The sequence below is a fragment of the Anser brachyrhynchus genome (assembly GCF_964034855.1).
Source record: "Anser brachyrhynchus genome assembly, chromosome: 18".
In the NCBI taxonomy this organism is placed as follows: domain Eukaryota; kingdom Metazoa; phylum Chordata; class Aves; order Anseriformes; family Anatidae; genus Anser; species Anser brachyrhynchus.
In genome coordinates, this window is record NC_137711.1 from 2,755,984 (window position 1) to 2,782,171 (window position 26,188).

The 26,188-nt window shown below is 45.2% G+C and overlaps 1 protein-coding gene across 2 annotated transcripts; it reads left to right on the forward strand.

Annotated features, from left to right (window-relative positions):
• Positions 1–522: 522 nt before the first annotated feature.
• On the forward strand, positions 523–25,713 carry LOC308179733 (ATP-binding cassette sub-family A member 9-like). Of its 2 annotated transcripts, none has more exons than XM_080560344.1 (39): positions 523–1,001; positions 3,907–4,019; positions 4,506–4,716; positions 4,839–4,997; positions 5,378–5,478; positions 6,360–6,586; positions 7,297–7,435; positions 7,975–8,160; positions 8,635–8,767; positions 9,395–9,566; positions 9,890–9,948; positions 10,820–10,930; positions 11,333–11,508; positions 11,826–11,945; positions 12,291–12,429; positions 12,919–13,009; positions 13,608–13,747; positions 14,225–14,344; positions 14,898–15,057; positions 15,342–15,508; positions 15,967–16,094; positions 16,526–16,663; positions 17,170–17,283; positions 17,704–17,874; positions 18,062–18,175; positions 18,348–18,452; positions 19,043–19,111; positions 19,339–19,430; positions 20,320–20,437; positions 20,873–20,990; positions 21,277–21,368; positions 22,110–22,276; positions 22,618–22,693; positions 23,399–23,493; positions 24,034–24,150; positions 24,514–24,654; positions 24,826–24,905; positions 24,998–25,053; positions 25,445–25,713. In XM_080560344.1, exons 1-39 carry the CDS (start codon positions 983–985, stop codon positions 25,532–25,534), a joined length of 4,824 nt encoding a protein of 1,607 aa, XP_080416470.1. In that variant the 5' UTR covers positions 523–982; the 3' UTR covers positions 25,535–25,713. The 2 variants fall into 2 exon arrangements, with proteins under 2 accessions (XP_080416470.1, XP_080416471.1); XM_080560345.1 differs by having other exon boundaries at positions 14,901–15,057.
• The last annotated feature ends 475 nt before the right edge of the window (positions 25,714–26,188 follow it).

Consider the following 26,188-nt stretch of genomic DNA (forward strand, 5'->3'; position numbering starts at 1 on the left):
ACCCTTCCAACTCATTTGGATTTCCTGGCTTCCTCACCTCCCTGTTTGGAATGCAAATCCATTGGAAATCTATTTTTAAAAATAAAAATAAAGATAAATCCCCATCTTGATTCCAGCTGCGTGGCAGCTGCTGGGAAAGCAATTAAAAGGAGTGGAAACTTAAAAAAAAAAAAAAAAGAGTAAAAAATAAAAAATTATTAAAACAAAAGGGAGATTGAAAACACGAAATAAAAGTCCCATTGGTGCTAGGATGGAAGGTTTGCCCTGGCAGAGGAAGGAGTTCTTGCTGACTCAGGCTCTGGGCGCGATGGGGAGCAGGCAGTGAAGCTTTCCCTGCAGAGGAGCTTGGCAGGGTCGAGGTTTCTTTGCCACACGACTGGGATCTTGAGCTCACCCATCCCAGTCCCCACAGCTCTGCATCTCTCCCTGGCACCTGCAGCAGCACGTGGGAAACCCCAGGGAAAGGTAAATGTGTGAGCAAATGCTGAGCTGGTCAGGAGTCTTCCGTCGGAGCTGCTTCGGTGGAAAGTGTCATTTTGTTATTAATGTGGCAAAATCAAGTGAACTTTTTAAAATATCTTCCTTAAAACTTAAAAATTACTTTCATGCCAGTGGGTATTTGGTTTATGTTCTGATTTAGGTTTTGTTCTCCCTAATATTGCCTGATGAGTGCACATGTGGAAAGCCTGGTGGAAACATGCTATTATATCTTACACGCTACGCATGCCTCCTGTTAACGCGACGTAGTGCAAAATGCAAGGTTCATAGCTCCGAGCCCGGGGCAGCTGCCTGCAGGCATCGCTCACCGGGGTCATCGCCTCCTCCCCGCAGCGCTGGGAGCGTCGACACCGCCGGGACTGGACTCTGACGTCAGGCTGGAGAGGGGCATGGCCACCGGCTGCCTCTCAGCGTTGAACCCTCTCCAGGACCGCAAAGAGACGACGAGCCCAGACATCTCTGAGCTGCAGGAGACACACTTCTAATGGAAAACACATTACCAGGTAAGGGGTTTCCTATTTCCGTTCTGTAAGTGAAAAACTATACCTAGGGTGTTTTTATGGAGGGTTTTTTTTTTTTTTCCTGATTGTTTTAATAGTGTTATGCTAAAAGCATAAAGCTCTACTTTCCAGCTCTGTTCTCTGACAAACACTGAGTTTCACATCAAAAAAGTTTAAGAAGCTTTTCTGGGTGCTCATGGATTTCGATTCTTGCCACGGACGCCCTGAGCACCGCAGGTTGAGCACCCACCGGGTGCTCCCAGAGACCCTGCCTCCCTTCCCTCCCCTCCTGTGGCCCTGCATTGGCACTGAAGGCTTTGAAAGATGGGAATCCTCAAAGTTCGCTTCTCTGGGGAAATTAAAGAGTTGAACTTTGGTATGGGACGGGCTTAGCACTGTTTTTCTGGAGTTCAAAGTTGGGGTAAAAACTTATTTGAAGAACTGTGTTAGAGTGGAATCCGTGCAAACCTGCCCCGTGTTTATCAGGTAGTAAATACAAGGCTGTGTAGGGGCCAGCTGCAGGTTTTTGTTTGCAGACACTCGCAAACAGGAGGGCACCGAGGGAGCGCGTTCCCCACGTGGGGATTCAGCTTTGGCGCGCGGCGATTCGGCAGCTCCTCGTGGGAGCACGGGATGCGGCGCACATTTATTCCTCCCCAGCCAGCACCGAGGGTTCCCTGCCAGTAATGCTGAGGAGCAGCTTGCTTTTAGGAGTCCGTTGCGATATGCTCTGTTCGTTTTACATTAGAGGGGAAAAAAATCTGAGGAGGTGCCAAGTAGGAAATCCCTGAGATGGTAAGTGAAGGAATGAGGTGTTTGCACGGGACGTGCCTTCCCGGGACTACCTCTGGCATAGCAAGACACAGAATCACAGCAGAAGTTTTTGCCATGCCTAGGAAGCCTGTTCCTGGAGAACAAGAAGTTTGGGTGCATTTACTGAGCCCTCAAAAATGAAAAGTTTCCAGAGATATCCAGTTTTACAAGTGATGCTCTTACTGGTTTAAGGCTTCTCAATATTGCTGTCCCCAAAACATTCCTGGTGGTCGGTTTCTGTCTTCTGAATCTGAAGCTTTGAATCTCAGATCCTTCAGAAGCATCTCTCCTGCTTACATTTTGTGTCTTTGGATATCTGCTTTAAACTGAAGTTGTTCCTGATGAAGTTCATGCACCATTTGTAGACATCGCCATTTGCCTGACGTTCTAGCTTCGTGTTTCAGCTTCCAGGGGGAATTCGTTTCTTGTTCCAGAAGCAAAAAATAAAATTAAAACCAGTAGAAATTTAATTGGATATTTATTTTGTTTTAGTTTCACATTTGCCCCCTTTTTGTAACGGTTTGCTACATCTGTAGAGATTCAGCGTAGTTTTTACAAGACCGTTGTATTTTCCTTGTTATCCGAATGCCCCCACGTGGACCTCTGCTTACTGTCCCAACCTCGGCTGCGCTGCTGCTTTCGGTTCACAACGGGTGAAATCCAGGCTTGGCCAAAAGCAAGTAGCACTTCCTCAAAATCGTCTCCCAGTTGCCGTTAGCCTGCGATGTGGAAGCGCGAGAGAAAGCTTCGGGCAGGGCAAAGAGCGGAGAAATATCTTTGTGCTAATAGTCAGAGGGTAAACAGGGATCCATCGCCCCTGGAGTACACAAATATTTAGTCCTTCCCAAAACAAACAATGAGGGGAACGGAGTAGTGGAATCATTTATTAACTCCAGCTGCCCGATCCGTGAAACCAGGAAGCGATGTCCGAGGGGAACAGAGCACAATGCTTTTGAGGTTGCTTTGATTTTGGTTTCATCCCTTCTGAAGGACTAAAATACAAAAACGTGTTTTTGAGGTTCCCTGCCCAGCTCTCGTTCTGGGAAGGTCGTGCAGGCAGTCGGCACGAAGCTGCCGCTGTTCCTGCACAGGCTGTTGGCTGCTGGGCTGTGTGGTTGAAGCTAGAGCTGGGATAAATATTCCCCAACTCCAGTACTTCCCTGCTCAGTATTCAGGAGGAGATAAAGAAACAGACTGGTATTTTCTTAACGATGCCCTCCTCCAGCTGTATTCGACTTATAATTTTTAACATAGCATTTGGATAAAAACAGGAATTATTTTTGAGAGGGTGAAAGAGAGGTGGGGTAAAAAAAAAATAAATTAAAAAAAAAAAATCAGCCTCTTAGCAGCCCACTTAAAAGAGATGGCGGCAGCATCTCTTTTGGGCTATTTCTGGCATCTAAGCAGTGTTTCTGACCTGGCCTCCTGGGTGGCAGCTGCCTTCCCCTATAGCCGATGTGGGCAGCAGTATGTGTGTGTGTGTGTCTGTATGCAGCGGGTGTTTCACTGTCTGGTTATGACATCTGGAGCAGATGAGCGGTGGCTTACCAATGCGTGGCTAAGGCATGGCACAAATTCCCTGCAAGAAATGCATGATCAGAGGCTCAGCTGCATGCACAGTGTGTGCCAGAACTGCTGCCCTCAGCAGCTGGCCTTCATGCTGTTGTCGCAGATCCAGAATATTTTAAGCATTTGGAAAAATCACATTAAAAGAAAACAATATATATATATATACACATATATTCTTTCTTCCATTAGCCACTCAATCCTTTCACATTGGCTTTTCTCTGTTAACTTCACATAGGTGAAGAATCAAACTACAGCCAGTTAAAAGCCTCTTCCTACAAAACCTCTTGAGGAAGACACAGGCTGAATCTGGAAATGAGCACGAGGCAGCTGGGGCTGACCCAGCTCTGTGTTCACGAGTGTGATCCCACACCATTTCCTTTGAACTTCTCCTTGGTGTCTGAACTGTAACACGTGGAAAAGTTCTGGACCTTTGACATGTTGTTGGATTTCTCTAAAGAGGAGTTTACCCAAGTAAATATATTAACTTCTGATGACCTAAATGATATTTTTTTCTGTTTCATCCTAGCTGGGAAAATGCAGAGAATATTCAAGAGAGCCTCAAAAATAAACCAGCAAACCTGGGCTCTTTTGTGGAAAAACATTCTGCTGGTGTGGAGGAAGAAAACAGAAAGTTTCCAGGCAAGTGTCTGTTCTTCCAAAGGGAAGTTAGGATTTCCACAGCCAACTGCTTTTGCACTGCATTGTTTTTACGCTAGGTGATACATGAGAAGCCTCAGCTGGTAATGTGGCTCTCTGGAAAATGTCCACAGTTGCGGTTCTTCCCGTGACACTACAATATTGTAGCATAATAAGGGTTGAGACAAAGCCAGCGTGTTGCTGCGTGTTGTTGATCCCATCTCTGCGCTCACCAGAAGAACACAATGTCCAACTCACGATGTCCACCTATTGGCTCCCATACTAAAAAAACATGGTTTTCACTCGGAGCAGTCCTCATACTTTAAAATTACTCCACCTGTGAAACAGCTCGTTTTCAGGAAGAAAGCATTCGTGTCTGGATGACCATGCAGGCAGATCAGCCCTTGAAGCCGCACCAGCCTCTCCCACAGCACCCAATTTCCAAACCACTGTGCTGCCACTCACCTTTATTTCCTTCCCATCTCCTAGGAATGGATTACCTGTGGGGTTTTTCTCTTAATAATACAAACATCATCAATTATGATAGACCACTCCCCGCGGCAAGAAATCCCTTATCAATTCCTTGGGCGATTAGACGAGCCTGCCTTTAACGCAACGGGAGTGACGCTGGCGTATACACCTGTAACCAACACCACCAGGCAGATAATGAGCAAAGTGGCTTCAGACTCCGTGATGACAGGTAACTAGGTAAAACGGCTTGGGCATACCAAATCCCAATTCAGAAGAGCACACGATGTGGCTGCTGCTTCGTGTTGGTGCATCGCTAATCAGAGTTTCTGCTGCGGTGGTGTTTGTTCTCAGGTATCTTAATAGAAGAGGTGGAAAACGAGAAAATCCTGGAAACAAGAGAAAATTTTGATGATGACATTATTGGTGTTGTTTTTAAGGATGACTTCTCCTACCATCTCAGATTTCAGAGTTACAGTGTGGTGTCTCCAAACGAAGCCTTTGAAAACATTGGTAAGAAAAATAAATGAAACCAGAGAACTTGATTTTACACTAGAAAATGTATAGATGGATCTCTGTGCTGCCAGGCCACTCAGAAGGGATCAAGGCTGTATGTGCTAAATGCTTCTAGAAAGATTCTAATTAGACTTTGAGGTTTTGTTCACTTAGAAGGAAACCAGGGAGCCACAGCCTTCGACTCCCCATGTCACGTTATTCTGGGAGAAAAAAGGCTGCTCCAGGCTCAGTAGTACTAAATCTTGATTTCTTGACTCTTGGGTCAAATACATTTTCAACACACATACCCGTGTGTGTGTATATATATGTATATGCATATGTACCCATATATATGAAAATATGTAGATAAAATGCTTCATTTTCTTTCTTTCCCACAGATACCTGCGGCAATTTTTCATCAAACTTCTGCAAGGTTCCTTCGTACTGGTATGTGGGCTTCCTATCGGTGCAGTCCAGCATTGATGCTGCAGTCATAGAAGTAAGCATGATCGTGACAGAAAATATTCTTTCTTTCTAGAGCTATCCAGAAACTTTACTAGAAAAAATAAATAAATAAATAAAATAAAATATAAAAAATAAAGTCCCATGACTGTTAACTTCTTAAATACCTAGTGTCATTCAAAAGTGAAAAGAATGATGGATCATTGTGGCAAGTTGCGTATTTCTTCCGGGTGCAAGAGATTTCCTGAGTTATGCTGAAAATTAACCCACCCATGGAATTACTGGGCTGATGCTGATTTAGAGGGTGACAGTCCATTTGTGGAGTTAAAAGGCGTGGAACTTATTTTGTTGCCAAACTTCTCTTTTTTTTCTTTTTTCTTTTTTCTTTTTTCTTTTCTTTGTTCTTTTTTTTTTTATTATTATTTTCAGGTTTATAGGAAAATTCAAAGTAAAACGAATGGAAACACTATTGCTGGAATTTTTATCTTTCAGGTTTTATTTTTATCAGATTGCTCCATTTTAAAAAAGAAATGTGAAATGTTCGGTGTGGACCAAACTGTATTTTTCAGTGATAAATTCTTCCATCATGAAAAATTAATCAACTCCAAATACAGTATTTACAGAGCAGTAAAGCTCCTGCCCTTTAGCTATACTATAATTGCTTCACTACTTCTGTTATATTTCTGTTCCATCTGTTTGGTAGGCAATGCTTGCTCTTATAGCTCAAAGGCAACATTAGTGTTTATTACACGGCAGTACAAAAAGATATTAAATTTTGAGGCTAATTTGCCCCTATTAAACTTAACATCGCTCTTGAAAAACTGGTAACTTTAATGCCTATGAAAGGCTATTTTTTTCCAAATTTGGCTGTTTAGAAAATAAAGAAAAGAAAATTGATGGCTCACTGCTGTCCTTCAGATGAAAACCAACCGTTCAGTCTGGGAAGAGATGAAATCAATTAGCGGCGTGCGTCTGCGATCCCCCTCGATCAAGCCCGTCTACAAGTTGGACTATATTTGGTTCATCATTTACGCCGTGCTGTGTTTCTCCCCGTATATGTACTTTCTCTCAGTGAAAGTTATCAGGGAGAAAAAGAAGCTGAAGGTGTTGATGAAAGCCATGGGTTTACAGGACCTCGCCTTCTGGTAAGCCCGATGGGAGATGGTGGGGGAACAACCGAGTGGGCAGGGGGCTTCTGTATGTCGTTGAAGCCAAACCTTTGCTGCTTTTATTGTCAGCTGGAGGAGCCCAGATTCCAGGGATGTTAGTCTGATGCAGGATTTGGTTTTTTGTTGTACTGAGCTCTCCAAAGGAAAAAAAAAAAAAGAAAAAAAAAAAGCAGTGAAAGAGCACTCTTCGTGTAGCAAAGCTCTTGGTGTCCAGGTGTTGCACGCCTCCAGGAACAGGCTGATACATGCGGAGAGCAACAACAACAAAAAGTGAAGAAATTTTGGAGAAAAACGATGAAGGATGTGGGGGTGTAGGGTCTACCAAAACAGGAAGGCTCTGCTTCTGAAGCCTTCTGAGCATGGGTATTTCCAGTTGTTGGGGAAGCACCGGGATGGGAAATGTTGGCTGCAGAGCTCAGCAGCATTTTGCTGGTGTTGCTGCGTCTGCAGAGGCTCGGGTGGGTGTGAGGCACCTCCTCGCTCCCCTCCTCGGTGGTGCAGGGGCCACAAAGCGCCTCCTCCTGCGAGGAAGGCTCCTTGGCTCCTTTCTGGTGGGGCAGCTGCAGGTGGAGGCGTGCTTGGGAATTACTTCGGGTCCGAATTTAGAAGGGAGCACCTTGCACTGGCTGTGTCTTGGCAGCTGCTGACATTTGCAGAGGCAACAGTAGCTGTGCCTTCCTTTGCAGGTTGTCCTGGAGCCTCTTGTACACCGTTTATATTTCAGTCATGGCCAGTCTGCTGACTCTGATCACGATTAAAGGAGTCACCCTCGATCGCAGCTTTTTGGAAATTTATTCCTTTTATTTCTTTTATGGCATAGCATCTGTAAGTCTGCCTTTTTTTTTTCCTTTTTTTTTTTTTTTTAATGATGTGTGAATTTTTCCATTTCCTAATTGAAGCAGCTAAAACAGAGTGCAGAGTACTCCCTGGCTGGGAGAAAGGAACAAAAACTCCTCCGTTACCACGCTTTCTAATTACAGTTTGTAGGCTAATATATCACTCCTGTTCTTTGATTTTGGGAGATCCGGACTTAAAATCAGAGCAAGAAGCGGTGGTAACATGAGTGGGCATGGGAGGGCTGGTGCTGTGTGGGGCTGGGGTTGCCTCCCAGGGAGGCAGAGCTGGGTCTGGTCTGTTCTGCCCGTCCCTATAGAGCTGCCCTGAATATCCAAGCTGACTGCTAAATGAAATAATCCTTGCGAGACGCTGTGTGCATCTCTAGGTGACAACTGGAACCCAGCTGGGTCTCTTAATGTTGCTTATTGGATTTTTATGTGCTGTTTCTTTTTTCTTTTCTTTTTTTTTTTTTTCCTTAATCACGAGCAGAAATGCATCCTGCTAATTCCTGGTTTTCTCTGCTGCAGATTCACTTCAGTTTCATGCTCAGCTCCTTGCTAAAGCAGCCTAATATTGCCAGTTTCGTGGGATTTGTCCTTCACGTCATCTTTGGATTACTGGGCTTTATGACAATATTTGAAAAAGTGCCCCCATCTTTGGAGTGGATTTTTAACCTCTTCAGTCCTTTCACCTTCATAGCTGGCATCGCAAAGGTATGCTCAAGATAAAGCCAGCACATCAGGGGAGCTCAGCCCACAGCAAACCTGCTGCAGGCTTCTGCCAGCTGGAGGAGTAGCTGCCATACGCAATTTGCCACAGAGACACAATTGCCCCTCCTCCCTAAATATTTAGTACAACCAAAATTTGTCTCTAAAAAGTGCATGCTTATTCCTAGCAAATGTAGTTAGAACCTGAACTGCACGAGGAGCTTTGCCAGCTCTGTATATATACATATATATATATATAAAAGTTTCCAGCTCAGGAAAATGATTGCAGCAGTGGGATGGGGCTGGTGGTACCGAGCTCTGCAGGCATGTTGATGTCTGTTAGTGACAGTGACCCGATCCCAAGTGGGCATAGGTTTCTTGTGAAGAAAAGGCCGCAATGACATTGCTGTAGCTTGCATGCAGTATCTCTGGCTAAAGAGAGTGTTGCATCTGATTTGTGCTTTTTTTTTTCCCCCCTAGATTATAAAATTAGAAAAATATGGACCGGAATTTACACCAGAATTGTACCCTCTCCTGAACCCATGCATCGTACTGACCCTTGACAGTGTTTTGTATTTGCTGCTGGCCATCTATTTTGATAAGGTTTTGCCTGGTAAGTAGAAACATAAGGGAAAAAAATTAAATTCCTTCTATTTTTCTTCTATAACCCCCAGTACCCTCATGGGGAAGAGGTGCCAAAGGAGCGGTGGGACAGGGCAGAGCAAACTGTCACCTACACGGAGCAGCCAAAAAGGCTCTGCGCAGCGAGCTGCTGAGCTTGCAGGATGGCATCTCAGCACCATGGCTGTGCCTCGTTGTGTGAGGGGCTGCAAACTGGATTTGCAGTATTGCTCGTGAAAAAAAAGGCTTGGGAAGGATCCTGTTTCCCAGCAGCTGGCTGCATGTAGCTACCCAGTTTGGCCTCAAAAGCAGGCTCCAAAAGGAACCTTAAATCCTTCAGCAAGGCACTGAGATCATCTACGTCTACTCCAGCAGCCCTAACCATTGGGCTTAGAAGGATATTCTAATTTTTGTATGCATTTTGGTCCGAGGTGACCACTGAGGTCTTTGCTGTGACTGTTGCCTGCGTTGTAGACAGGGATGAGTGAGCAGAAATTGCAGAAATCACCCATCCCTCCACACCGCCCAAGGGCTCTGTTCTGCGGCTGTAGGTGGACAAAGCTGAGCTGCCACACAGCACTTTGGGCCTTCTGTTTCACCTTGTTTGCTTCCGATTTAGGCAAGTACGGGGTGCCGTACCCTCCTGCCTTCTTCCTGAGGCCGTCATACTGGCTGCAGCGTGGGAGCCGGGGCGCGGGGCCACGAGCTGGCGGCGAGGGTGGCCGCCAGCCTGTCCTCGGCTGTGACACCGAGCCGATGCCACCGGGCTTCGAGGGGAAGGATGCCATCAGGTAACGCTCTGCAGGCCCAAAAAGCAGCTGCTGCCCGCTGGGTTTGGCCGGAGAGCACAGCCGGGTTGCCTGGTGAAGGGTAGGCTGAGCTGGCCGAGCAGCGCAGATAAGGGGAATGGCTCGCAGCTTCCCAAGTGAATTACACCAAGTGATCCCTTCCGATGGAATTACCCTACCCCTGACGGTGACGAGAAGGACCAGCCCGGGGAGGAGGTTGAGAAATGTTTTTTTTTTCGCCTAGTTTTCAAAGTTTATTTTGAGGCAGAGGAAGCGTGCCAAAATTGTGGGATTCAGTAGTAACAGCTTGCTTAACTTTCCTTTAGACTAAACAATATAAAAAAAATATACAAGAGGAAGGACAAGAAAACCGAAGCTTTAAGAGGTAAGAGAGGTTTTGCAATTGCTTTAATTTCGTTTTTCACTAGATATGAACCCAAGCTGTTTTGAAATGCACTGGATGTACTTAATGCATTTTAACAATGCTGGAGGCATAATTATGCAATAGTTATTTCTGCCGGGGTAAATTACTGGCAAATTTCTGTAAGGTTATCATCTTAGCCTTTTCACTCCAGGAAAATTGTTGTTTATTACTTCTGTAATAGAAGAAGCCTCCTTAAAAGCTGTGGGTTTTACAGCCAGGAGCCACTGTGAAAAATCGCCTCTCAGCCCTCCCTCACAAAGTGTAAATTCATTTGGGCAAAAAAAACCTGGCTTTGGGTCCCTGGCTGGAGCCATGTCTGTTGTCATGGGCTGAGCCCTGCTCTCTAAACATTCTCTCGTTTGCAAGCCACAGATATGCAGGTGGTTGGCATCGTCATAGCACAGCCCTAAGAGGTTTGTTAAATGCCTTTGTTTAACAAGAACTTGATGTGACAGTGAAAATATCAGTGTGGTCCCAAAGGTTTATATAGAGTGGGAAAAAAAAATCCAAAATGAGTCTTTTTTTTAAACGAAAGGGGATGGCAAATTCTGTATATGCTGCTTTAAAATAATTCATGAACGCTCGTATTTTGGAAAGGCTATTGGCTCTTCTTTTTGTGGTGCTGTCTTTTGAGTCATGCCAAAATAAAAGGTTATGAACCCTGCAGAAAATAAAATCAATGTTTTGAGTTTAAATATTAACACGTAACACATATTTCCAGATCTGTGTCAAAAGATAAAATGTTCCTCTGTCAGACTTGGCAACAAGCTACGTGTACAAGTCTGCTGGCCTCACAACCTTCCATCCTAATATCGCCATATGTCTCTTCTAGGTTTGTCCTTAAGCATTTATGAAGGCCAGATCACTGCGTTACTTGGGCACAGCGGATCTGGAAAAACGGCTCTCTTAAACGTGCTCAGTGGATTTTCCAAGCCTTCAGCAGGTAGGACCTGAATGCAGAAGAGGAGAAGCTGTCTGGTTTTCAAGCTTAAGGGGGTAAGGATGCAAAAAGCCAAGTTTTATCTCAGTCACTCCGTCTGGCTCATTGTCAGTGCTCCTTCAGCATCAGCTTCAGCACTAGCACATCCCTCGTGTGTGCAAGCATATGCAGATGGTTATGTCTCCATCTGGATGGCCTGATGTTTTCCATGAGCTGCTAATCAATAGGAAATATAATTTAGTTCCTAAGGGAGAGACTTGACATATTTCTGAACAGCATTACTTTTTGTGAGAAACACCCTCGATGCTGGAATTAATAGCAAAGGTGTGAACACAGTGTGCTTTCCCCTTACAACCGGGAAGGATCGTGCAGTATGAAATTTGTTTCATTTATTCCTGTGTGCAGGTTCTGCAACGATATACAACTACGAGGTATCTGAAGTACAAGATATGGAAGGAATTCAGGCAATGGTTGGGATTTGCCCACAATTTAATTTGCATTTTGAAACCTTAACGGTGAAGGAAAACTTGAGACTTTTTGCTCACATCAAAGGGATTCAGTGGAAGGAAGCAGAGCAAGAGGTTGGTATGTGCTTCTTGGTCACTGATGTCTGTCCTGCAACATTTGGACAGTTTGTTAAGCTATATTCTAGATTACCACCAGTGTCTTGTTCTGCAGAAATGAGAGCTGCACTGATTTAGGGGAGAAGTATTTTTTAATTTTCTTATCCTTATGTGATAAGAGTCAGAACTCAGGTTTGCAGAACTTACCTCACAGCAAATCCACTTAAAGCAGGCAAGTTTTAAATCCTGAAGTCGTGTTTTTCTGTATTGTGTGTAGCCATGTATGAATCAAAATATGACCAGTGTTGCGTGTTTTGTTTTCATACGTTCTCAAGGTGCAGAAAGTCTTAGTGCTGTTGGACCTCGTTGGCCTTCAGGACATGCACGCTGATGCTCTGAATGGGAGACAGAAAAGAAAACTGTCTCTTGCAATTGCAATTTTAGGGAATCCCCAGGTAAGCACCGGTCATACTTGCACACACACAATGGGTATTGTTTTAGCACATAGCTTTGCATTTGGGTTCGGAAGACAGACATTTGTACTTTGCCCTTGGCACTCAGAGAGCCTGCTGACCTACTGACTCACTTGGCTGCCAGAAGGATCAAGGAATCTAGGTCAATGAGAACCTTTTAAATGAAAAAGGTAATAATACTGAAATAGAAAAAAACAGTAAAAATGGCTGCCGTTGAGGATGCATTTTATTCTTTGAGCGAGACCCCAAAAAGCACGAAACAAAGCTATGTGACAATGGAAATGGCGGTATGGACACACAGAAGCCTGATCTCACTCCCCTTCGCAGGTGTTGCTCTTGGACGAGCCGACGGCCGGGTTGGACCCGTGCTCCCGGCACCACGTGTGGAGCCTCCTGAAGGAGCGGCAGGCCGGCCGCGTCATCCTCTTCACCACCCAGTCCATGGACGAGGCCGACACGCACGCCGGTGAGCCCAGGCGTCCACCCTGAGAGCGGCTGCGGTGTGGGACTGGGGGGGTCCCCACCAGCCCCCTGTGGGGTCTGGGCTTGCTGGGTGCGTCTTGTCTGAGAGCGAGGTGTGCTTCAGAGACCCAGCCTGTGCCCAGCTCCATTAAGCCAGGGCTTACCAAGAGCGGCACACACACAGCAATTGGGGGTGTTGTTCCAATTAATATCTTTCCTATGTCTTTATTTATCTTGGGCTGCCTGGGGAATTTTCTATAAGCCTGTAAGAATACGTAAGTAAAAGACTAGCCTTGGTGCTTAGGTGGAAGGCAACAGTTTGGGTGTTTTGTTTTTATTTAAAAAAAAAAAAAAAACTTTCAGCCCTGGCCTGACTTTAGTGCTCCTGACTTCATTATAAAAATATCTGTTGAGTTCAGAAAGAGCAGAGTAAGGTCAATCTACTGCGCTGCTGTAAATCCCCCCTAAATCTTTTGTATTAATACCTCCTTAGATCGGAAGGCTTTTCTCTCAAATGGGAGATTACAGTGTGTTGGCTCATCTCTGTACTTGAAGAGAAAATGGGGAATTGGCTATCACTTAAGGTAAATCCTTTTCTTTTTGGTCATCACTCTTTTTATGAAAAGCTTCTAGGCAATGTGTGTATTTTCTCATAGAGGCTGTGTCTCCAAGAGTTTCTATATAGAGTAATAGAAATCTTGACAATTCATTTTAGGAGACTTTTGAGGCTGCCAAAAATATCTTGCTTTGGATAGCAAGCTGCTTTTCTTTGGACCCAATCCTGAAAGCTCGGAGCATGTAGCTAACATGACTTTGCAACCTCCCTTGCAGCCAAAAGGGGACCAGAGTAAGAAGAACTGCAGTTTCCACATGCTCTGTGGTGCCAGAGTGACGTACAGCGGCATTAATGTAAAGTTGCTTTTCTCTGGATTTTAATTTCTGTCTTCTTGGTTTAGCAGTGCTGGCCAGGATCGTTATTCTTAACCTCAACTATTTCTTGCTTGCATGGTAAAACCAGGGGCACTGCAGACGTCTATTAAAAAATTCCCACTGAAACACTGCCTAGTTTTGGAGGTTTCCCTATGGCTTGAAGAATGACTGCTGGCTTTGTCTTTTAAAGGGATGAAGCAAGCATTGTTTTTCTTATTTAATATTACAGCAATTGCTTTTTAATACAAACAGGATGCGCATAAATGATGCGTGCGACCCTGAGCTTGCAGCCTCCCTGGTCAGGCAGTACATCCCCGACGCTGTGTTCAAAGGACGGAACAAGGATGAGCTGTGTTGCTTGCTACCTCTGGAAAACACCGACAGCTTCCCAGGTAACAAAAGCCTACTATTGCGTGAGGGTTGTAATGGGAAATGAAGTGGTGGGAGAAGCAGAATGCAAAATTGCTGTGAAGGTCATAATTATGTTCTCTTGTCTGTGCTGCGTAGGATTAGGGAGCCCAGAGCTGCATGAGCATCAGCCTTAAAGAAAGCCTCTAATGAACATGCTAATATTAACTCTGCAGGTGAACAAAAGAAAATCCACCAACTAATCCACAGGCTAAAAACTACTGAGTCTTCTCTGGTTTCAGGATGAGGTTTCTCCCACCACAAAGGCTGGTGGTAATCTAGAACTCTGAATTTTGTACTACCTACCTCTAAAGAGTATAATTGTTTTGCAATGCCTTTTACATTATGGAACTTGACGCTATGAATGCTAGAAAGTGTTAATCATGCTAATCATGCTGGTCTGAGTTTCTGCAAAAGAAGCCTTGGCCGCTGGGCTGAGCCTGGCTCTCTCTGTTGTGCAGATCTGTTCAGCCATCTCGACAGCGGTTTCTTGCAGGGGGTTGTGAATTACGAGGTCAGCAGGACAACCCTGGCTGATGTTTTCCTGAAGCTGGAGGGTGAGGAAGCCATTGATCATGAAGGTAAAACATTGATTCCACTTTGCAAGTTTGGCATGATTAAGGTTCTGTATAGTGTATTCAGTTTAAAAAAAGTATATGTAAATTTCTGTTGAATGTGATTTTTCATAGTTTTTGGCAGGTCAAGAATTGCAGTTGTATAAAATTTCAGATTTCCTTTAGTGACAATTATCTTCCCAGAGAAGTCTAGATGATTCATTCTCAACTTACCACAGCCTTTTAAGCACAAGAATTGAAGAGTGATGTTGTAAAGGAGTTGAAGGGTATACTGCCCAGACCAGGAGGTGGGAAGAGAGAAACTAGTCAGAAGGCAGTTCCCAAGGCCAGTGAAGACATTGCATGTGTAGACACATGAGTCCAGGTCCAACCACTTTCAATTCACTGATATAAGTCCGTTCTGGGTAAATTATGGCCATTTTTCTCTGCCATTGTTTCGTTTCTAAGACAAAAGCATTCCTCTGTTCAGAGCAGAAGACCCTTGCTGATTGTTTGCACTTGCAATTTGCCCTTTGAAAGCTCTTTTTGGATAACGTTGTTTCTCGTGCTGAACGCGCAGCAGACGGAGACCTGGAGGAGAGGGACCAGAGCCTCGAGGTGCATCCCGAAGCAGCGAGCCCCGCCGCGAGCGGCATGGCGCTCTGGAGGCAGCAAGTCTGCGCCGTGATGAGAATTCGCTTCCTAAAACTCAAGCACGAAGGAAAGCTTCTGAGGGCCTTGTAAGTACGGGGCCCAGCCTGCACCCCTCGTGCTGGCCTGGGGCTTCCCAAAGGATTTGATTCTTCCCTGGGGTGACTGAGGGAAAAGTATTTGGAAGCTAAGAGTTAGGTGGCAATTGCTTGAATGTTGCAGTAATAAGGACAGTTAGAACTTCTGGTAGAGCTCTGAATTGCTTAAGTTTTCCCCAGTTTTAAATTTCTCCTCGTCCTTTGCCACATGAGTCACTCTGTTGGTTAAAGATGGAGTTCCCCTGGACCCACTCATGGACTGTTTTTCCATCTAGATTGCTGATGTTTGGAGTATTTATCCTTCCAATGCTTATGCTTGTCATTGGATTTCAATTATGGGACAGCTCCAGAATCTCAGAACTGACCGCCAGCTTCTATTTTCTTCCCACTGAAGGCAAAATTCAAAGCAAGTCGACAAATCTTCTCATCTTCAATGATACAGGTGAAGAAGGACATGTGATGTTGGTTCGCTTTCTGCACCACTCTGAGTCCCCTTAGAGCTGATAGACCAGCCTTGTCTTCCTCTTTCTGTACGTTCCTTTATGCATCTGTGGCTTTGGGAGGTGTTTTCTTGTGAGCAAAAACAAATCCAGTTTTAGTGGTGATAACTGAGTAGCTTATATTTTAAAAAATAATGAACCAATTTAAATAAAATAAAATAAAATAAAATAAAATAAAATAAAATAAAATAAAATAAAAATCATTTAACTATAGAAACTTTCACTGTCTTTAAAAAGTTTTGTCCATACAGGAAAAAAAAAAAAAAAAAGGGAAATATAAATTGGCTGAGATTTTAAATGATTTTTTAAACATACATCTGCTTTGCAAGTGGGAGCTTGTTTATAAGAGACTGTATTAAAAATCTAATTATTCTAATTTCTGTTCTTGACTTGATTTCAGGATCAGAAATTGAGGATTTCATTGCTGCTTTGAAGTTTCAAAGCATAATGCCAGAAATAGGTCTTGAGAAAAATATCACAAGCCTGCAACTACATAATGGAGCTATAAAAATATCCCTGGAAGGCAAGGTGAATGATACTTTTTCTTCTTTCATCCCATACGTCAACAGGAGTGTCTCAAATATGTCTAAGTGGGGTACAGGGAAATACACAACAAAAAAGGGAGAATATTTAATTTAATTTAATCCCAACAAAAGGGAGAATATTTATTTGACACATTAAATACTGTCAGTAATCCTGTTAATGGGAATTCAGGATTATAGTGATCTTTAGAGAAAAGTATTAATGCAATTCATCCTTCTTTTCTCCAGAAATAATTGCTTTTTTAATTCATTTTGCTTGCAATACCTATTAGCAGACAGCCAGGTCTCCGAGTTCCCGCTCTTCAGTAAAACCGACTGCATTTGTCATCACTTTTCTCTAAAATCCTCAGTATTATCCATGCCTCCTCGCACCTCTCACGGGCAGGAAGGTGACATCCTTTCCTCTTGTGCTTTCAGAGCTACCGATACACGCTCATGTGTGGCGCAGAGCCCATCAACTGCTTCCCCGTGCTCGTGAACATCCTCAGCAACACCTTCCTGAGGCTCTTCAACTCCACTGCACGCATCCGCATCTGGAGCAACCCCTTCTCTAGAGTGAGCGTCCTTGCCTTTTTTTTGCTGAAAATGACTCAAAATAGCCAAAAGCTGGAGTGACGAGGGCTGGGCGGGTGGAAGCCGGTCCAGCTGCTGGCCAGTCACCGGGGGCATGTCTCAGCAGTCAATACCGGGGCTATTTAATGAGAATTTCTTCTGCAGTGTTTTTTTAATAGGGTTTAAGTGCCACAAGACACTCGAGCTTGTGCTATGTGGCAATAAGGGAGGCATACAGCAGCAATATTTGCAGGTTCCCCCTTGCTTCTGCATCCATATGACAAGCATCAGCATCAAAAAGACAGTGCCTATTCTCAACAATTTACAGTAATCCCAATATTTCTTGCAAATTTTAAGATGTTAAATGCTTTTGTTTATTGTTTCATGTTCTTAAGCACAAATGAATTACTGTAACTACCCTTGCTCACATGCTATGAGCATTGAGCTAGCTAGGCTTTCCCCGGACAGCTGTTGATCATTGATGATTTTGGATTTTTTTTTTTCCGTAGACACAAAGCCCAGAAGTGAAGCGTGATGTTTTTTTCATCTGTCTCAGCCACATGCTGATTTTGGCTTCTGGTTTGCCTCCTCACTTCGCAGTGAGCAGCGTGGAGGATTACAAGGTAAAAAGCATGTCCTGAAAGCAGTCTTGCACAAGGAGAAGGGAATGCAAATGCGACGTCTCTGGACAGCAGCTCGTGTGCTGACTTCTAGGGAGGGTACTGGAAGAAATGCAGCTACACAAACGCAGCGTTGTACCAAAATGTGTTAGCCTGCATCTCTAGGAGCCAGCGTGGGCTCAGAACAACTTGAGTGTTAATTAACAAAGATTTTGGAGGCAGGAGAATTTTTTTTTTTTATTTCTTATTAAGAGCGATGTGCTTTTTAACAGCAGTTGAGCTAAGAATAGAAAGTGCCTGGAAGGGAGAGGGAGGCTCAGCTGGGGCAGGGACGAGTGAGGGTGATGGAGGAGGAGGAGGAGGAGCAGGAACGGTGTCCAGGGCCCTGCCGAGCTCCCTCCCTTCTCCCCTTTGCCATCGCAGGTAAAGGCTCGCGCCCAGCTGCGGCTCGCGGGGCTCTTCCCCTCGGCGTACTGGTGCGGGCAGGCACTGGTGGACGTCCTGCTCTTCTGGGCCCTGCTCTGCATTATGTTCGGCATTGTGCTGCTCTTCAACCACACCTGCCCCTTGCAGGCCAGCACCATCCTGCCCATGGTAAGCTCTCGCCGGGTGGGCACCCACAAATCCCCCTCCCTCCTCCCACAGAGGGCGTCCACCACCAGCACGGTGGAACCCGGGGATCCAGCTGCATTCAGTATTTTAACCAAAATGGGCTGCTGTAAGCAGGATTTTGCGCATCCACATCCATCTCCTTGTTGGTGACATCAGCCTCTCTCTCTAGACCGTTTGCACAGCCGGTTATGGATTTTCTCTCATCCTCCTCGTCTATTTAATCGCCTTTAAGTTTCGCAAGGGTCGGAGCAATCGCTACCTTTGGTCTTTCATCTTCATTCTGGTAAGTGAAGTGAATCTGCACTCTGAAATGTTTGATTTCCACACCTTGCCTCTTGAGGTTTCACTTCAAACATACTGATATTCAGCGGAATAACCCCAGAATAATCAGTGGCAAATAGCCTAGTTTTTAGAAATACTTGAATACTGGAAATACTTTTTTGACTTTATTTCAGGTGAACTTCATTCTCTACATGATCAGTGACTCGCACGAAGTTTACTACATCACCTTCTCCACTTTGATTCCTTTGTTTCCATTGCTGGGCTTGCTGAGCTACTCGGTAAGGGCACATGTCCTACTAGATTCAATAATGATCTTCGTGGTGCAAACCAGAACGGTGTGCTGGGATCCTCACGTCCACGAGGTGCTTCCCAAATTTCCTCTCCCAAAGCAACAACTGCCAAAAAGACAAAGAGTGAGAAAAGGCAATGGGAGAAGAAAAGGTCCAGGCTGGGGAAGGAGGGAAGGGATTTGTTGATCCTTCACTTGAGTGGGTTTTTTCGTTTGTTTAGATACAAAAAGCTGTGTCAATGACTGCCTTTTGGCAGCCAGGGTAGTATGGGAGGGGAAGGCAGTGGAACGGGAGACCTGGAGGGATGGAGGTTGCTGGGAAGAGCGAGAAAATGATGGAAAAGGTCAGTCTAAACTAGGTTTGAGGCACCTCTGAATTAACTAGCAATGGAAGTCGCAGCTCTTTGAGGGAGTGTGAAGCCAGAAAAATAAATAGAAATCAAAGCTCCTTTCTCCCAACCGGCAGAAAAGTCGTGCACCCCTACATCCCACGCCTGCTCCAGTCCTGCGCTGTGGCACGCTGTGCTAAGGAGTTTTTGTAACTGACTGATTTAATTCTCTTTTTTTTTTTCCTTGTAGCACATCATATTGTTTCACAGTATTCATCTTCCTGATTCGTGGAATAACATCTTCATAGCTGTCTTTGCAGTAAGGAGCAATTTGATGATAACTGTTTTGGAACAGATGCCTGTTCTAATGTGATGGACTTGCTCTGGGCTGGCATAAGTCTTCCCATAGATAAAGCATGGGTTTTGTGGTGAAAATTTCACCTTACATGTCGGTGGTAAAATTAATTTATAGGTAAAATTAATTAAAATTAATTGAGTGTGTTGTTACCTTTCTCCGTGCAAACCTAATTCGTTATTGTTTTTCAGCCTTACGTCCACTGTCTGATCTTTGTGTTTATCCTGCGCCATTTGGAGATGAGATACGGAGACACAGTTACAGGACAAGATCCCATCTTCAGGTGCGTCCTGGGTGCCTTGGAGCAGCGGGCATCCCTGTTGGCCCCCCCAGTCACCCCTGATGGCAGTGGGAGAGGAAAAGAGAGCTCAAAAGTATTTTGCGAAGTGTGAGCACAGCCCACCCTTTTAGTTCTAACCAGTTTATCCGGAGAGGAGGAAATTGAGAAAGGAGGGAGGAGTTGTTTTATTCCTTTGGGTCACTGCAGTTTCAGATTGAATTTGTTGGAGTTTCCCTGAGTGTGTCTGCGGGCACAGTCCCACCCAGTGCGTTGCAACAGAAGGTCAGTTAAACTGCAGTGTCCTAGTGAAAATAGTAAATGTGATGTGAGCTTTTTAAATTATGCTCTGTTGCTGAAATTTCAGGACATTTCACTGTAGCTGGCAAAATTAGTAGGTACAAGTTGAAATCCAACATTTTGCCTCTTTTCCAAATGCACCGAGTATTGCTCTCCGCAGGACAGTTTTCCTGAAGCTTCACCAGAATGGGGTCATCTGCTAACCTCTCTGCTCCTCTGCCACCAGCAGTGTATGACCAACGTAAAACGTATTTGTAGAAGTATTCAGCTGTCAAACATTAACAGGCAGGACTCAGCTAGCAGTCAGATGCCGAAACAGCTCCCTGGTGTACATTTATATGACCAGGTCATTGGCACGTGTTGAGCAGGGGACTAGTCAATAGTAGCGATGTAAAACAAGCTGAAGTTGGCCTTTATTTTCTCACGCATACCACAGAGATCTCCCCCACACGCATCATGAATGAATATTTGAGCAACCGCCATCTGTGGACTCAAAGATGTGCTGGGCACTGCACCGACGCTGCCCAGGGAACAAATCTGTAAAGCCACCCGCTAACCCCGAGTGGTTTTGGACCCCCCCCATCCCCTCCCGCAGGATTCGGCGGCAGCGATCCCTCGCCCAGCAGAACAGGGACCCGCCGGGGCAGGAGGCCCCCGAAGTGCAGGAGGAGAGGGAGAGGGTGAGGAGTGCCATGGGCTCCCTGCAGCCCCAGGTGAGCTGAGAGCAGCCCTCACGGTCCTCCTGCTCCCCTGCTTCGTGCCTGCCTGCTTCGAGCTCACACACCTCCACGGACGGACTGCCCGCATCCCGGAGTGCTCCTCGCCATCCAGACCATCGATTCTTGGTGGCAGAGAGAAATCAGTGCAGCAATGACTGGCACAAAGCTTTTATTCACGTTCTGCTTTTTCTTTTTCTTTTTCTTTTGCTATTTTATTTTATTTTATTTTATTTTATTTTATTTTTATTTTTATTTTATTGTATTTTTATTTTTATTTTATTTTATTTTATTTTATTTTTATTTTATTTCCTTGTTTCTTGGATTTATAATTTAGAAATTTTAAAGAGCCATGCTTGATGGCAAGAACAGATGAGCTGTCTCACGGGACAGGAGGAGGAGAGCTTTTATTCCCACTCCATCTCTTTGCAGGAGGCGGTTATCGTTGTCAACAGTCTGCGCAAGGAGTATGAAGACAAGAAGGCCTGTTCCATGTTTAAGAAAAAGAAGAAAGTTGCTGTCAGAAATCTCTCTTTCAGTGTTAAAAAAGGTTCAAATACATTGCTGCCCCCCTCTCCTTCCCCATCCCCGATGTCTATCTGGTGTGAAGTCACGTTTGGAGACCTTATTTTTATTAGATCTTCCTTGTGTGCAGCCAGACCCAGTGCAAGCAGCATCTTCTGCATCTGGGCTCCCCTGCTCAGGGCTTCATTTTGCTGGGATAAGTTAATGAATACCCCTCTCTCCTACTGAACTTTTAGGCATTGCTTGGCACACAGGAGACAAGGTGTTGTGAATATTTATCACCATTAACAGTTCTTGCATATTTGTTCCAGGAGAACTATTAGGTCTGTTAGGACCCAATGGATGTGGAAAGAGCACTGTTATGCACATGATTTCTGGAGACACAGCAGTGACCGCTGGGGAGGTAGGTGGTTCCTTTGGAGCAGCTGGGGTAACCTTGATGCCTTCATAAATGAAGGGTGTTGTAAGAGAAGCTGGTAACACAGCCCTTAAATCAGGGGATTTATGTGCACACAACCCTGGATATGGACAGGAGAAAGAAGCAAGTGTCGATACACATAAAGCATATTCTAGTTTTCATCAGTGTTAGAGACTAATGGATTGGAGCTACACAAAATCTTCAGTCTGGATTTGAAACCCTTCTTGATATTTCACAAGCACTGTAAGAAATGTTCACATCTTTAAAAGAAAATAACACTCTATAAAAAGCCTTGCAAAACCAGGAAATTGAAAACGAATGTGAACAGGGTTGGGCCAGTAACCATCCATCACTTAATTATGTGCACGATGATTAATGACATGTGCTGGGGGGGGGGAGGTTGGAAATACCATTGCTATTACAGATTTGGGACCGAATGTTTGAAACAGAAAAGCATTATTAGGAGATGAGAGTCTCACGCTGGTACTCTCACCCACGGTGTGGTGGCAGTAAGCACCATTTGGTTTTGCACAAACGCCATCCTGGATTCAGATGAGCAGAAGCTGTGGTAGCTGGAGATGATTTTGAGCGATGCTGGGCTTCCTTCTCCATCAGGACCACATTGCCTCCCCGTGGAGCAGGAGAAAACATTACCCCCTTTCCAAAGGGCTCGTTATTCCCCCCAAAACAACACCCCGTGGCTGTAGAGGTGTGTGTCTCGTGCAGGTGCTGCTGCAGGGCTGCGAGGCCGCTGCCCCCCCGGGGCAGGGCGGGCTGGGGCACTGCCCGCAGGAGGACGCGCTCTGGCCGGAGCTCTCCGTGCGCCAGCATCTGGAGGCCCACGCTGCCGTGAGAGGGATGAGGAAAGAGGATGCAGCTGTTCTCATCAGCCGGTACACAGCCAGATGATTCCAGTTCACCGTCCTTCCTCTCTCCGGAGATATAAGACAGGAAAAGGGTTTTCTGCTGACAAATTTGGCTAGTGTAAATGAGAGGCAGTACCTTCAGTGCCTCTTTGCCTTGGGGAGATGGAGTCTCTTTCTGCTGAGACCTGCTGCTTTGTACTATTCTCAATCCTTTGTCTGTGGAGACTTTCACCCTAGTTTGTCTAGAAAAACTTCAGAAAACATTTCAACTTGCTTCTGCGTTGGTCCAGCTGCATTAGTAACTGGCTTATCCCATTAGCTGCACTCACAGTCTTGAGTTTTGGCATTTTCCCTTTCCACCCCCACAGCATGGCAAAGGACCTGGACCTCCAGAAGCATCTAAACACCCCGGCCAGGAGGTTGCCTGCTGGAGAAGCCAGAAAGGTATGTGCTGGATTGGGCTTTCTTCCTGGGGCAAAGCCTGCCTTGTCTTCCTTGAGCGTGGCACGCAGAAAGCTTTCGTCGTGGCTCAGGGACACGCTGGGTTCCTGGCACGGGTGTCAGGGAGAACAGAATATGCTCCTTGGTGTTGTAAAAGTTTTTCATCTTGGATTGAAGGCTAAAATTCAGTGTTGATTTAAAATTTCTGTAAACTTGATGTGCTGGTGGAAGGTCCTTAGGCTTTTTGAAGGCAGTCGCTTCCCTCTAAGCCAGAAGCGCACACAGCAAGGGGCTTCCTGGCATGGTTTGGTTTTGTCAGTAGCTTTTGAATCCAGCCTGGCAGGATCTTTCACTTCCCCCTCTCCCAGAATTGTGTGTTTAATAAATGCTAGCACAAATTGGATTTACAAGGTAATCTCCTCCTCACGCCCTGTGGTGTGCGTCTGCCTGCAAATGGGATGGAAAACCACTTTCAGATCATCGGCATGCCTGGGTGTTTGGGGAAAGCTGTTCTGGGGAGATGTTAAAATGTTAACCAAGAACACCTGAGGAGGGTTTACTTCATAGTTCCTCCTGCTTTTTGCAATCAAAAGCTTCAGCTTTTAAGAGCTTTACAGGGATTAAGACATCCCAGGCAGCTCCACAGTTTCAGTGCATTTGTGCAGACAGACTAAGCACCGGCCTGACCTCACGTCTTTTCCATTCCAGCTGTCTTTTGCAGTGAGCATCCTGGGGAACCCGACCGTAATGCTGTGGGACGAGCCGTCCGTGGGCATGGATGTGAAAGGGCAGCGCTGTCTGTGGTGAGCAGCCCCCCTGCAGCAGGACCGGGATGGGGGACGTAGCAGCTTGGGTCTGCCCCTCGTGGTTCAGGGACCGCTGGGCAGGCACAGGGCTCTGCCCCAGTGGCTGAGGACAGCCACATGTTCCCTTTTTCCCCCTGATGCACAGGGGGTTGGGTAGCACTCACTGGACTCCTTGCTCAGCAGGCAGCAAGCCTTTGCCAGCCATCGGATTTAATCTTAATGGTAGCGCAGCAAAAAAACCTGAGTAGACTCCAGCTGAAACAATGCATTTGGTAGAAAAGACAAAAATCCCTGTTTCTTAAGAGCATGAGAAAAAATTATAGGTTGTTCTTACTCTCCATCATACAGCCTTAGTGCTTGCTGTCATTCTTCAACAACAGATTTATCTGAAACTGCAAAATTTGGAGGGATGCATGACAAAGCGCCGTGTAGCACTGGCAGCCACGTGTCACCTTCAAGCAGGATAACTGAAACCTTTTAAATAATGCTGTTCTTCCTGGCTGTTCTGGGAAGTGAATGTGATCCCTCTGTTCCCAGGAAAGCGATGCAGACCGCTGTGAGAAGCAAAGCACGGGCAGCCATCCTCAGCACGCGCTCCCTGGAGGAGGCGGCGCTGTGCGACCGGGTGGCCGTGCTGGTGGCGGGGCAGCTTCGGTGGGTATCAGCGTAGCCTTCTTTCTAGTCTATAATCTGTTTTATTATTTTTTATTATTATTATTTAATTTGATAGAAAACGTTAGTTTCGTTTGTCCCAGGTATGTAATGAAGATAATTTTGTAAAGAGACGGACTGTTTGGGCAGCACAAACAAATATAAATATATATAATATATAAATAATAAATATAATAAATATAAATATATATAATAAATAATAAATATATTATATAAATATATAAATTATATATATACACATATATTTAGCTGATGAATTAGAGGAAGTATATATCCTGCTTATATACAGCGGTTGCTTGATTTGTTGCTTAAGATGGTTTAAGCACTGTTTTCCCTCCTCTGCAGGTACATCGGTTCCCTTGAGGAGCTGAGAAGGAGGTTTGGCACAAGTTACCACCTGGAAGTCAAGCTGAAGGACGCGGGGCAAAGCGATGCTCTCCATGCCGAAATTCTGCGCCTCTTCCCTCACGCGGCTCGGCAAGAAAGGTGGCTACCCGACAGGCTGCACACCAGCCTGGACACGTGCTGGGATGCTCCGTTGCTCCTACTGACCCTGCTCAGTCATTTACCCAAGAGTACAGGAACCCTGTAAGTGCCCCTAAAACTTGGTGCTGAGTTACCCAGTGATGGGTTCTTTTTTTTTTTTTTCTTTTTCAGGATTTCTTCTTTGCTCAGCTACAAGATACCGATGGAAGGTGCACTACCTCTGTCCCAGTCTTTCTCCAAGCTAGAAGCAGGTATAAGGAAACAAACAATTCAGTATGAAGATTGTTTGCAAAATGCTCATATGGATTTGGTTTTTAAAGATGCCTTCTCCATCCCTCTGCAGTTAAACAGAATTTCAGGCTTGAGGAGTACAGCTTGTCTTTGCACACTTTGCAACAGGTATGTTGATTTAGAATGAAAATGTCAGGAATGCTCCTGAGAGATGATGCTAAATGGCTGGAAAGCTATCCAAAAATAAATAAATAAATAAATAAATAATCAAGTTTGTTGATTTCTAAATAAGTTCCAGAAATAACAAATCGGTACTGATCTTTCAGAGGAAAAAAAATAAAATTAAAAAAAAAATCAGCCCTTAACAGTGTTGATTCAAATCTTTCTATATGAGAAAGCTGAACATACAGGAAACATATTTCATATAAGATATGAGAAATGATATAATGTAGGCAAGATCAGAAACTCCATGTATAAAAAACAAAACCAAGCCACAAGGAACATTGGTACCATCAGTCCTTAGCCATAACCGGGCTGTTTCTACTGCGGTGCCTTGCAGGTATTCCTGGACCTCACCAGCGACCTGGAGGAGCCCGACCTGGAGGCAGTGTCCGAGGGGGCTGCGGAGAGGAGGCTGCTCCAGCCCTGAGCCCTTGCAGCTGCAAAGAAAAGCTGTCAGCGTGCTCAGCCAGTGCTACAGGGGTGTTGGGTCGGATACAGCCCTGGGACTTGGTTACCTGCATCATGTCATGTAGAGCTTAGCAGGTGCTCTGCAAAGAAAAGAAAAAAATATATATTTTAATAAATAAAGCCTTTATCCTTTGACAATCGATGCCTGCAGTCTGTCCGTATGCTCAGACTGACTCCCTGATGTGCTGAGGGATAACCCTGCCGGGATGTTTCTGGTCCCAGGAGAGCCCCCGGGGGCTGTGCAGGGGCTCATCCTTGGAGGAATTCATCTGCAAACTTGGAGAGGGCTCTTAAACCTTCATTCTTAAACCTGCATTCACCCATGGCACAAGGACACCAAAGCTTTGCCTTGCTCAAGCCCAAGCAGCATCCTCCTGGCTGGTGTTGTGCGGCCAAGAAGGACGGTGCTTTCCAAGAAGGTGCATGGGGCTGGGTTTTGACCCAAAAAGTGTGTTCCAGCCACCTCGACTCATCTCTGGTCCACGCCACTGGCGACAAGGAGAGAAGAATGAGAAAAGGATGTCAGGGCCTGGCTGCTTCTGCATGCTCCTGGTGCTTGGGCTGAATTGGCTCTAAATAATAAATGAGAAAATAAGCATGACAGAAACTGCCC

What these genes read in the sequence shown, in the direction of transcription:
- LOC308179733 (XM_080560344.1), top strand. An exon ending in TTCAGACTCCGTGATGACAG is followed by an intron (nt 4,717 to 4,838) that starts GTAACTAGGTAA and finishes GTTTGTTCTCAG; the next exon opens with GTATCTTAATAGAAGAGGTG. An exon ending in CTTTGCACACTTTGCAACAG is followed by an intron (nt 25,054 to 25,444) that starts GTATGTTGATTT and finishes GGTGCCTTGCAG; the next exon opens with GTATTCCTGGACCTCACCAG.